Source organism: Canis lupus, chromosome 4 (assembly GCF_003254725.2).
Source record: "Canis lupus dingo isolate Sandy chromosome 4, ASM325472v2, whole genome shotgun sequence".
Taxonomy (NCBI): Eukaryota; Metazoa; Chordata; class Mammalia; order Carnivora; family Canidae; genus Canis; species Canis lupus.
The window spans coordinates 56,282,823-56,295,128 of record NC_064246.1 but is presented as its reverse complement, the minus strand read 5'-3'; the positions used below and the strand labels follow the sequence as shown (position 1 = coordinate 56,295,128).

Below are 12,306 nucleotides of genomic sequence, written 5' to 3'. Positions count from 1 at the left end.
AAGAAGAATGTCCATATCCAACTCCGTGTCGGGAGGTCTTAGAGAGTAGGTTGATGGGATCAAAAGTTAATTGCTTTTTAATAACTTTCCACTTCCCACATCCCAAGGATCTGTTTTCCTGAATGTCCCTGGCATGGTATCTGCTCCCTCACCTCCAGGCAGTTCGTCGCTCCTCACACCATCTGCTTTACCTCCATACTGAAATGTTTACCCTGTGCCAGGCACTGTGCTACATGATCCATTTGTATTTTCCTTTTTAATTCTTAAAAATGCCTAAGTGCTATTACTTCATTTTGTGAAGAAACTAGCAAAGAAAGATTTAGTGACTTGCCCAAAGTCATACAACCAGTAAGTAATGAGACAGGACTCCATCCTGCTTTGTCTGATGACTGGGCCCATTCTCTTGACTAGTGCCCTCTACTTTCTCCCTGAGGATAGCACGAAAGTAATTGTCAAATGAATCACTGCAATATTTTATCTGGGTATTTATGTGGAGGTGATAATAACTACATAGATGTCAAGATATCTCTCAACTACTGTAACATATTAACTTAAATCAAAAGTCTGACATTCACAGTAGGATGGAGTGCAAAAGACAGCAAAATGTGGTCCACAGGCCAAATTCAGCCTGTTGTGTGTTTTTAGTATTAAAGTTTTATTGTGATACAGTTATGTGCATGTGTTTACCTGCTGTCTATGGCTACAACAACAGAGACAAGTAGTACATAAGGCCCTCAAAGCCTGAAATATTTATTGCCTAGACTTTTACACACAAAAAATTTGCCTACCCCTCAGCCAGAGCAACAAATCCAAGCTGAGAGATTAGAAACAATTAATTAGTGAATCCTAATCCATGATCAGGACAAGAAATACCTGTCAGAATCAGAGAATGATCCAATCAGAGCTAGCTATCTTCTATTAGCATCATGTTTAATAATATATTTAGTGTCTTATTAACAAAAGAATAAAAAATCATTTATGAGAAGAGACAGCTGATGGCCAGCATCCAATAGAGCATGTCAGAATCCATTCACCCAGTAGGCATGAACTGTCATTTGAGTATTATCCTCCCCCATAACCCCTGCTCCCATTGATCACCAAATCCTGTCACTTTGATCTCTTCACCCAGTCTGCCCCTCCCAATTTCTGCTCTGTTATCAAGTTCAATCCAGCACCTTCTCTGATGATCAATATTAACATAAGTAATAATCAAAGCAACATCTTAAAAAAAGTCATTACAGCAGCATGGTTTGAACTGTAATATGAGAATGATTGTAGCGCGATGGGGAAACAGAAGGGATTGCTTAGTGTCCTGCTGGGAATAATTGGGAAGTTCACAGCAGAGATAATATCCCACTACCTCTTCCTTTTACCTCTATCTGCTGAGCCTTCTCCTACCCTCGGCATCTTTCTGCTTGGCAGTCTCCTACTTATACTCCAAAACCTAGCACAGTTTTCTCCTCCTCTAGTAACTCTCCCTGATCCCTGTCAGCAGATTAATTATCAAGCCCTTCTGTGTCTACTTAGTACTGCTTTCTTACTTGTCACATAATTGAAATAGTACTAAAATCACCATTTATGACATTGACATATGATATTGAGAACTATGAATGAGTACTGCTAGAAGGTGCTAAGTTTGTGGTGATTTGTTATGCAGTGATAGAAAACAAATACAAACAGGTTTCCAATTCTATCAAGATGCTGGTGGTCAGACTGCTTTCTGTAGATACCAAACATTCCACTGAGCTTTATAAGAAATGAATATTGGCTATGATCCAACATCAGGGAGATATCATGGGTTAAGGAAGTCCATGCCCATCTAGAAATCAATCACAATCTGGTAAGGAAAGTAATGTTCTACAGTGTGTAGAGTACTGGATAAGAAATTTAAAGTCCTGGTTCTTAGTCCCAGATTGGCCAATGCCGCACTCTGTGACCTTGGGTAAGTTACTTTATGTCTCATAAGTGCAGATCTTTCATCTGTAAGATGGGGATATTCATCCTTCACCCATCCATTTTGCAAGACTGTAAATATAAGATCAAGTAAGAAAAAGAGTCCAACAAGCCATAGAAGTTGTGACCAGTTCTCTAGAGGGACATAGGGAATCCTCCATCACTTAGATACTTTGAGGAAGAGCTGTGCCAAGTTATGAGATTAATAAAATTCAGGTGACTAGGCACACTTCCGAAGACAAGATCACAGCTGTTTCTTCCCTATGAAGGAGTTTATCCTGTAGATTCCTACAAGAATCCTCTCAAAAATAATGTCTGCTATTTCAATAGCACTTTTCAAAGTGCTTTTGCCTCTACCATTTTAATTCCAATAGCTTGGGATCCCTGGGTGGCTCAGCGGTTTAGCATCTGCCTTCAGCCCAGGCATGATCCTGGAGTCCCAGAATCAAGTTCCACGTCAGGCTCCCTGCATGGAGCCTGCTTCTCCCTCTGCCTGTGTCTCTGCCTCTGTGTGTGTGTGTGTGTGTGTGTGTGTGTGTGTGTCTCATGAATAAATAAATAAAATCTTAAAAAAAATAATTCCAATAGCTTTAAATCCATTAAAGGAAAATAATCAACTAAGTCTAGTACTGAAAGTTTTGGTTTCTCACCATGACATAGAGTTGTATCACCCTATGAGTAGATCGAGGCCCAGCTGAGCAGGCAACTTGCCAAGGTTATAGGGCTGGTCAGTCAAAGAGCAAAGACTCAGTCTTGGCTCCTTACTTTTGATACAGAACTAGAAAATGCAGGGTTCTTGGATAGAGGCCCAGCTTTGCCTGTACCAGATCTGAATTGAAGAAAGACATTGCCTTATACTCGAGTTCCTATCACGTGGATCAGATGCAAATGAAGCATTGGAATGATGTCACATTTTCAGGAGCCTCTTCCTCTGATCTTCTAGTTATTCCACAGATGACACTTACTGGCTATTAAACAATAGACTCCTTCTTTGCTATTTTTATCAAGTAGGTAGGGATATAGGGAATAGTGTGTAGGGTAAGCTGCTCTCAACACCTACCAGATAAATATGAATTAAAGGAGAACAGTGAAGAAGGAAACATTGGCTTGGAAATTTCTTGGGAGGGCTTTGACTTTTACTAGATAATCCTCAACTTGAGATACCTTAGTTGGGTCTCTCAGTTCAGTAATGTTAGAAAAGGGAGTAGCCATCCTGAACACTTGGTCTACTACTTGACTCCAGGCATCCTAAGCTTTAAGCAAGTTTGGATTCTCCTGGCTCTGAAAAATATTCCAGGTCTCTAGAATCCAAATGCAATGTGAATAGAACTACCAGGTTATGAGAGACTTGACATTCATGCATCCACATGTTATTGAGGCCCACTCTAGGCTAGGTACTATAAGGTTCTTTACTCTTATAGAGCTTATAATCTAGGGAAGCAATAGACTGTCAACAATTACACCAACAGAAATCAGATTTCAACTGCAATGTGAGCTGCATGGGGCTCTGAGAGTCTTAAGTCTGAATGCTGAAAAAGTACTGGGTCAGGTGAGGTCTGGAGGATGAATAGGGTTGATGCAATTATCAGGGAGGAGAATGGCATGTGATAAGGGTGTGAGCATTTTGAGTAGGAAGGACCAAACAAAGCCCAAAGCCCATGTTGTGGAGATACTGGAGAGCAAGTTACGGGCCAGAGCACATAGGGTCTTAAGGGTTACCAAGGAGTTTAAATTTTATTTCAAGTGTAAGAGAAGGGATTTCATGGATTTTACGCAAAGAAGCAACATGATACAATTAATGTTTTTAAAAAGACCACTCAGGCTGATTAGGCAGAGGAAGGGGAAGATAAGGGCTGGCGTCTAGTTTAGATGCCACTCGGGTCACCCAGACCTGAGAAAAGAGCATCATCTTCAACAAAGCCTCAGAACGCTAATATTTACCTCCTCCTAAGGTGAAGAAAACACTGGACTAGTTATCAGAAGACTGGTGTGATTTGGAGTACAGATGTGTACTAGTCTTGAAGCATGGGGAGAATACTTTTGCCTTTGTGTGTATCATTTTGTTTGACTGCCCAATGGAAGCCATGAAGCCTGGTCTACCTGTTTATGATTTCAAATCACAGAAACTCATAGATGGAAGAGTATAAAAGAAGGCTGGGCCCTTGTGATGTTTGACCCTGCCTCTAAGTCGACATATGTCCCCAGCACTCTATACCCTGGGGGAGTAAGAGTGAGCACCAAATACAACATCTCTGTAAAGGTCTACTACTTGAACATCTTCAGAAATGGGGAAACTTACTCTCACCCTCAGGTTGCGCCACCTTAAATAAAATACCCACTTCTTTATATTTAGTGTTTGTTTTTCTGAAATTTCTGCCAAATACTCCTAAATCAGGTTTCATAGTACCAATCTCATGTCAATCCTTCAGTGAACACCTCTCTCTGAGTCTTTTCTTCCTGTCCCCTCCTCCTGCAGCTATTCTTCACATAACATAGCTTTGCTCCACTCTCCTGGTATCATTCCTTTGAACAAATTTCCTTTTATTTCCCTTTCAATGTGAAGCCTCTAAGGACATTATTTTCCATACAGCAAGCAATAACAAATATTTGTTGAATTTTTTGAAGTGAGCACTGTCTGCCTAGAACGAAAAGGAGCCCCCAAGAAATGGAAACAAAGTGAAACACACAGGAACATGGGAATAACATAGAGAATGTTGACCAGAATGTTGAGAACAGTGTGGAATAATTACACAAACTGGCAGGCCTGGGTTCTGCTCATGGGTCAGTGTGATTTGAGACTCAAGTTTCTTTATCTGTATATTCATGGGTTGAATTGGTGATTTCTTCAGTTGTTAAATATTAGGTTTTACTTAAGCACTGTCACCTACTAAAAGCTCTGAGCTTGAGGCTGTCAGGGCACATGTTAGAAAGGATGTAAAGTTACAGTAACTCCAGGATGACACTTCCTTAACAAATTGAGCTGGATGGAAAGAGAAATAGAATGCAAATAACTTTATCACTATATGATTTGGCATAATCTGATGCCCTGTCCGTCCACCACATTAAATCATTAATCATTCTATGGGACATGGACATGGACATATCATATATATATATGATATGGACATAATTTTGAAATATCTTTGGAAAAATGTTCTAGAATTGGAAATCTCCTAGCCAAAGCTGAAAGATCACTATAGAATTCTTGATATTCCTATTTTTCTTCATTGTTGGGCATAAGAGGAGAATAGGACTCTAAGAAAACCAAAGATCAATTTCTCACCTCATTTATCATTGTCAGAGTTAACATTTTGATCCAGTACAAAATATTCTTTGTCTTTTACTTCAGCCAAACTCTTTCTCTGTGGTAGAGGAGAGCATTATGGCTGCCCTCAGCAGTGACATTCCCCCAAACTGGCTAGAGTATAGTTGTTGTCATTCTGTCTCCAATCCATTCTCCCTTCCCTTCCTTCTAGTCCACCATTTTGGTGACCTTTGATGGCCAAAAGAACAACAATGAGAAGGCAGTCTGGAAACATTTCTGAACATGATCAAAATTGTACATGTGTATAAATGCATCTGCATTCATATATGTGTGCACAAATACTTAGTGTGTATGTAACACCATTTAAAAGGATGTTTGTACATGTGTGTGATTTTGTGGACAAGTGTTGACATATCTGTCTTTGTTGGCACATGTATTGATGTATATGTATGTGAAAGTGGTGTGAATATATGCCTGTGGGGTTTTATCACCCCTGAAGAATAGCAACCACATAGGTCTTTATCTGTGATAAGGAACAAAATGCCAAGGAGAATCTCTCTGACATATGAATTCTCACATCTAGCTGACAGAGGAGAAGGGTGAAATAGGGTTTGACAGCTCTGCTGACAGGGCTTAGGCTGTCCCTTGGCCCTCCCCTATAGCATTCTGCAGTTGATGTCTATGCTTCTGACACCTCTTCCCTTTGGCCTGCAGGTCCCTGTCTGGCCGCATCGTTGGTGGTGTCTGGTGGTTCTTCACCTTGATCATCATCTCCTCATACACAGCCAACCTGGCTGCCTTCCTGACCGTGGAGAGGATGGTGTCTCCCATCGAGAGTGCTGAGGACCTAGCGAAGCAAACGGAAATCGCTTATGGGACCCTGGAAGCAGGGTCCACTAAGGAATTCTTCAGGGTAGGAACATCCCTTGTCCTAAGGCACCTTCACAAAAGAGAACCTGTCATTAAAATATACTCACTAAGAAGCATATGATTGGAGGCAACCAGGGCAACTGCTTCACATAGTACAAATCAGGGAAACCCAGAGCAATTCTCAGCTTTCTACAAATCCCTGAGAAATGTACATTTCTACATTTGTGATAACTTCAAAGCTCTTGCATTGAACCAGACCCTTACATATTACAGCCTATGCCAAGTTCTCTGAAGGCTGCAAAGGATATGACATGCAGTTTTTTCCCTGCTGCCACACATACTTGCAATATAATTAGTAATTGACTAGGACCAACTTAGGGACAAGGTCCAGACCTGATACCCTTTTTGTCCTCTCCTTAGAGACCTGACAAATAAGAAGATGGTATATGGAAAACAATTACTGTTAACAGGTGGTCTATTTAACAGTGCCAGGAGAGAGAAAATGTGAAGTGAGAGTGGAGATGGTGGAGATGTCATGTGGCTGGAAGCAGCAAGTGAAGGCAGAGGAGCAGAAGCCTAGGGTCAGCTAGACCTAGAGTCAGCTGGCCAGACCTGGCTCTGTCCTTGTTCTCTGTCCCTTAGCCTCTTTGACACCGTTTCCTCACCTATAAAGTCTGGAGAGTAATAGCTACCTTAAGGAGTCATTATAAAATTAAAGGAGATTAGGGTCTACAACACAAGGCTCTGTTTCCCATTAGGGTTTTAGGGTATAGGCATTTGGGGTGATTTTGGGGAAGGGGTAAGGATTTATAGCCACTAAAAACATGTAGACATCATGAAACTAGGGCAGACCTGGGTTGGCTAATTACATTCCAGGCAAAGGGGACAACTTGAACAATGCTCCAAAGCAGATAAACCTATAGTTTCCTGGACTGTAGACATGTTCATCCTAAAAGCTGAACAAATATCACATGGAGTTACCATATTTTGATGAAAGAAAAATGATAAACAATTGCTACCACTCACCTAGCACTTACTAGGTAATCAGGTCCTGTGCTAGCACACCCTACATGAATTATCTCATTGAATCCTTTCATTAGAGAGGATTTAGATATGTGTTGTCCCCATTTTATATATGAAGCTCAGAGAAGTAAAAGTAATTGCCTGAGGTCACACAGCTAATAAGTGGTATAAGGAAAATAGAAGGCAAGTCCCTACCTTGCTTCAAGCATTGATGGGGATCCTGTGCAGACCTACTAGGTTTTCACTGCAACTTCATAGAGCAAACCCCTGGCCCTGGGTGAACCCACAGAGTAGAGTAATTTGCTCAATTTCTTGATTGTGGGCTCTGTGTTCTGTATGACAAGCAGGAAGGGGACCAAAGTCTTAACAATCACTGATCCAGTCTCTAAGGCTAAAATCATCCACTTTCGATATATTGGAGCAAGAGGGTAACTTGGAGGCACATGGCCAGAATCTGTCATTTTAGAGAGTGACATGACTTGCTTAAGCTTACCCAACCAGCTAGTAGAAAAACTTCCTGTAATCTCATTATAATTCTCTGGCATTTGTAGCCTACAACCAAAGTGTAAGGAGATGTCTGATATTTGTCCATATAGCCAGTCCTATGCCACAGGCCTGCTGATGAACCTGGGGAACAGCCAAATCACTTACCCATTATATACCTATGCTCTCATTCCCAATATCTGAGCACATCACCATCCCCAAAGCACTTTCCCAACCATGGTCTCATTTATGATCCAACTGTGACCTGTGGCAGGACAGGGGTTATATGTCCATTTTGTGGACAAGATGTTAGAATTTAGTTGAACACCAATAAAAAATAAATTTATTTTAAAAAAATGTTAGAATTTAGGAAATCATAATGTAAGTGTCAAGGATGAACACAAAATCTGTTTCCTCATTTCAGCCCAAGCATTGTTACCACTGAACCACTGTCCTAATGAGGTGGTGTCATTACCTGATGTTTTTTTAAAGATTACTCACATTATTAGATGGGCTCATGGATAAATCTAGTCTAGCCTTTTCCTTTTGTAGTTGAAGAAACTGAGGCCCAGAGAAGAAAATGAGCATGGCCTTGCTACTCAGAGGCACAGCTAGGACTTATGACTTGAAACTTCTCTATTAATGTCAATTGACATATTTCTATTTCTTGACCAGAGCACACTGATAGGCATCTGGCAAGAAAACCATGTGTATTCTACAAGCTCTGTGTGCTCACCGGGCCTACTGTGTTGATGACAATAGGTTATAGTTCACATACTAACAATGATTAATCAGCAGTAGTTGCCGAGAGTTCAATGTTAAGAGGTGACTCCGAGAGCACATCTGGGCACATATGAAAGAATTCCTTGACTGGTATCAGTATCTGTCACATATGTAGGAAGGGAAACTAGTCTCAAGCCAGCCATTGGGCATTCTTATCCTAAAGTAAAACCTGAACGAGGGGCATAATTATTAGTAGTGATTGCACCACTTCTGGAATACTAACTATGTGCCCGACACGGGCATGCATTTTACCTCTGTTGTCATATAATCTCTATGGCAACACTGTGCAGTGGCTGCTGTTATCACCATTGTCAGGAGAGGAAGACTGAGGCTCAGAAATATTATGTTACTTGCCTGAGGTCTCCCAGCTAGTAAGATCTAAAGCCTAAAACAAGAGACAAGGTGTGCAATCAGGAGACCTGGGTTTTACTTATGGCTCTGCTACTAAGAAGCTACATGACATTGAACAGTTCACTGCCATGCTGTGGACCTCCGTTTCTTTACCTGTAGAAGGAGAGTGCTGACAAGATATGCCCCATGAGCCACTCCATCTCTGTGATTTTGACCTTGAGAATTTTCCCACCAGGACTTTGGTGGGTGGAGAGACAAGATCACTCACCACTCCCATAAGGCAGAACGAGGGAATGGTGAAACAAGTATTCCTCTACCCCAGACTCTGAAAAAAGTCTGCCTTCTAGTCCCCACGGCAGCCCAGAGCTTCTTGGCAGCCCCAACCCAGAGTCACTTAATCCTCCATCGACAGTTTAATTAAGATGTGTGAAGGACTGTGAGAGCTGCAGATGATAGGAGAGATCCAAGAACAAATACCCCAAGTATGCTTCCAATCTTCCCTGCCACTCATGCTGCCATTGCATCCCTGGAGATGAGATTTTCCTGATAGCCTGCTCTGAGCGGCTATGAGCACAGCCCTTGCATTTAGGGCACTGGGGTGAGGCTGAGAGGACATATTAATTTTCTGCATACTGTTGCCCAGAGGGCTCTTCAGCTTTGCCTGTCAGCAGCCCCGTTTCCTGCCGTGGCCATCCTGTCAGGTCAAATTGCATCTTGCCATTGCCCTGCTGTGTATTTTGTTGGGTTTTTGCCTAGAAGATCATCTGCAAATCTGGTCACAGCTGAATTTATACATTTCTCTGTTTCCTGTGAGAGAATATGACATATATTGTAAATGCTCTGATTGGTTCTGGGTATTTCCTCCCCTAACTTTGAAATTTTCCCTCCCTTTTCTTCTTTCTTTCTTCTTCTTCCTCACATGGACATTGTTGCTTGAATGATGTATATTCATGTAAAGAATTAGATATTTCAAGCCCACAAGGGACTCAAAGGTCCCCATGACCCAACTCCTCATGGAACAGATGGCTAAAGACTAGAACCTGGGCTCCTCACTGCCAGTCCAGTGGCCTTTCCAGCTGGTTAACCATACTGCAAAGCACATCATCTAGTCAATCTAATGATAGACTCTACCAAATGCCTCCCTGAAATTCTCAGTAACTGTTTCCATTAACTTTCCCTTGAGACCAGAATTTTTCTAGGCCCAACTGATGCCTATAGATCAGTTGACTTGAATAACAACTGTATATCAATATTTTGTCAACATTTGATGTTACTATCAAGGAAATAAACCTGATATTTGTATGCAAAGAAAAATGATGTTTTGTGGGTATGACCATTTTATACCAAATGAATCTATGATCTGTGTATTAACCACTAGACTATATGAGTTACATGACTCTAGTGCTATCTTTCAAAATAATAGCCCCTTATATGTGTTTAACACTTGTCCATTTACAAGGCCAGAGTCCAATACTCCTAAAATACATCTACCCTTGGGGAAAGGATGATTTTTAGAAATAACACGTTAGATGAGAGGAATGACTTGTGGCCCTGGGTTATGTGCCTTGGCTAAAGCCCTACTATGTGCCAGGATAAACTCTATGAAAGACTCACAGAAGGGAAGATGTCCCCCTCCCTCAGGTAGCATCCACATACTTGAGACCTATGCACAAGAAAGGATACCTCACAATCTTGGCACTCTAGCCTGACCATCCAGTCAGTACCTGTTCAGTGTCTGAAAGGAGTGTTAGCCCTCATAATACTCTTTCTCAAAGTGAGAGCCACAGAGGCCATATAGATCAGAATCACCCGGGGAACTTCTGAAAAAAATTTTTTCTAGGCTCCACCCCAGACCTGCTGAATCAGAATCTTTAGGTTTAGAGGAGGAACATCTTCATATTAACAATTTCTGCACATGATTCCTGGTGCCCCCTAGAGCTTGTGAACTATTGTCCTTGAAACTGAAATGGTCTCAGAATATATAGGATTTGTTCTGGTCTGTGAAATAACTAGTAGGATATGGCTGGAAAGGACCAGTGTAGCCAGTGAAGTAAACAGCCTAGGCCAAGTCCTAAAGAAGAGAAAGTTCAAAATGAGCTCAAGAGGAAGGGAGGAAAGCAATTTGGCTAGATTTAGAGGCTTTTGAAATGTAAACAGGCTACAGTATTAGGTCTCAAGTTATTAGCTTTATCAGACAATAATTTACATTCTGAGGTCAGTCTTATAATATGACTCATGATCTAGAAATTTCTTAGTGTTGTCCTCTAATAATGAAATCAGATTCCACTGATATTTTGCTCTCCACTTCTAGGCAGTATAAAGATGGCCTTCTTGAAAAATAGATAGGTTCTATAATGTCTTTAGAAGCTAGACAGGATCCCATTTCTTTACTCTTCCCATATAGAAGGAGAATATAATTCAGTAATTAAAAGATTCTGAGCTATTCTGTTCATTCTGTATTTGCAAGATATTTGTACTTTGGAACCTACTGGTACTAATTAGAGCCTCTTATTTTGCAATCACTCATAATTTGTTTCTTCCTGAGCTAATCTCGCTCATGAATGTGTGATCAAGCTACACTCAGCTCTTCATTAGTGTGTGTGCCGACCTCAATTCCAAGCACAGCCAGCACTTAATTCCAGCTTTGTTCCTGTCCCCTGCCAGAGGTCTAAAATTGCTGTGTTTGAGAAGATGTGGACATACATGAAGTCAGCAGAGCCATCAGTTTTTGTGAGGACCACAGAGGAGGGAATGATCCGAGTGAGGAAATCCAAAGGCAAATACGCCTACCTTCTGGAATCTACTATGAATGAGTACATTGAGCAGCGGAAACCCTGTGACACCATGAAGGTGGGAGGTAACTTGGATTCCAAAGGCTATGGCATTGCAACGCCCAAGGGGTCCGCCCTGAGGTAAGTAGCCAAGATTTGCTTCCTTGGTACTCCCTCTCCCCCTCCCTACCTCAGGAATGAAGCTGCTATGTCTGCCACATGGCTCCAGTGCCACAATGCAAGCCCTTTTTGGACACCTGTGGGCCTGGAAGACACCAGTCACCCGAGATCTTCAGCCCTGAGGTTGGAAATTGACCTGGGGGCCTCAGCTTGCTATGACTGTTGCTGCCCATGTGTTCTCCCCCATGCCTCGCCTTACCCCTCCAAGTGTGTTAAACATCAATGAAACTTGCGTTTGTGTTGTGTGAGCTATAACACACCATCCTTTACCAAACATTCCCATATCCAACTAGGCTACGAAGAGAGTTCTCCAGCAACCTGGATTCTATGAGACAAGGTGGTTTGTAATGTTTGTCTGAAAAGAAACATAAACATATTGTCCAAATGAAAAATCAAGTAGTTTGAGTCCTAAATGCTCTGTCTGTGGCAATCAAAATAATACCAAATGAATGGCAGCACCTGTTCTTTGCCAGATACTGATTTTTGGTTTTTTTTCAAAGATTTTGTTTATTCATTTATTCATTTGTTTATAAAATATAAAGAGAGAGAATGCACAATGGGGCAGGGACAGAGGGAGAGAGAGAACCTCAAGCAGACTCTACCCTGAGTGTGAATCCTGACGCAGGG

General features: G+C 41.5%; 1 protein-coding gene across 4 annotated transcripts in view; it reads left to right on the top strand.

Moving 5' to 3' along the window:
- Positions 1-12,306, top strand: part of GRIA1 (glutamate ionotropic receptor AMPA type subunit 1) — a 307,919-nt gene that overhangs the window by 257,477 nt on the left and 38,136 nt on the right. For all 4 annotated transcript variants that reach the window (XM_035715647.2, XM_025434094.3, XM_025434095.3 and 1 more), the window contains 2 exons: positions 5,933-6,131; positions 11,393-11,640. In XM_035715647.2, the coding sequence (XP_035571540.1) occupies positions 5,933-6,131; positions 11,393-11,640 (447 nt within the window). The remainder of the gene's footprint in view (positions 1-5,932; positions 6,132-11,392; positions 11,641-12,306) is intronic.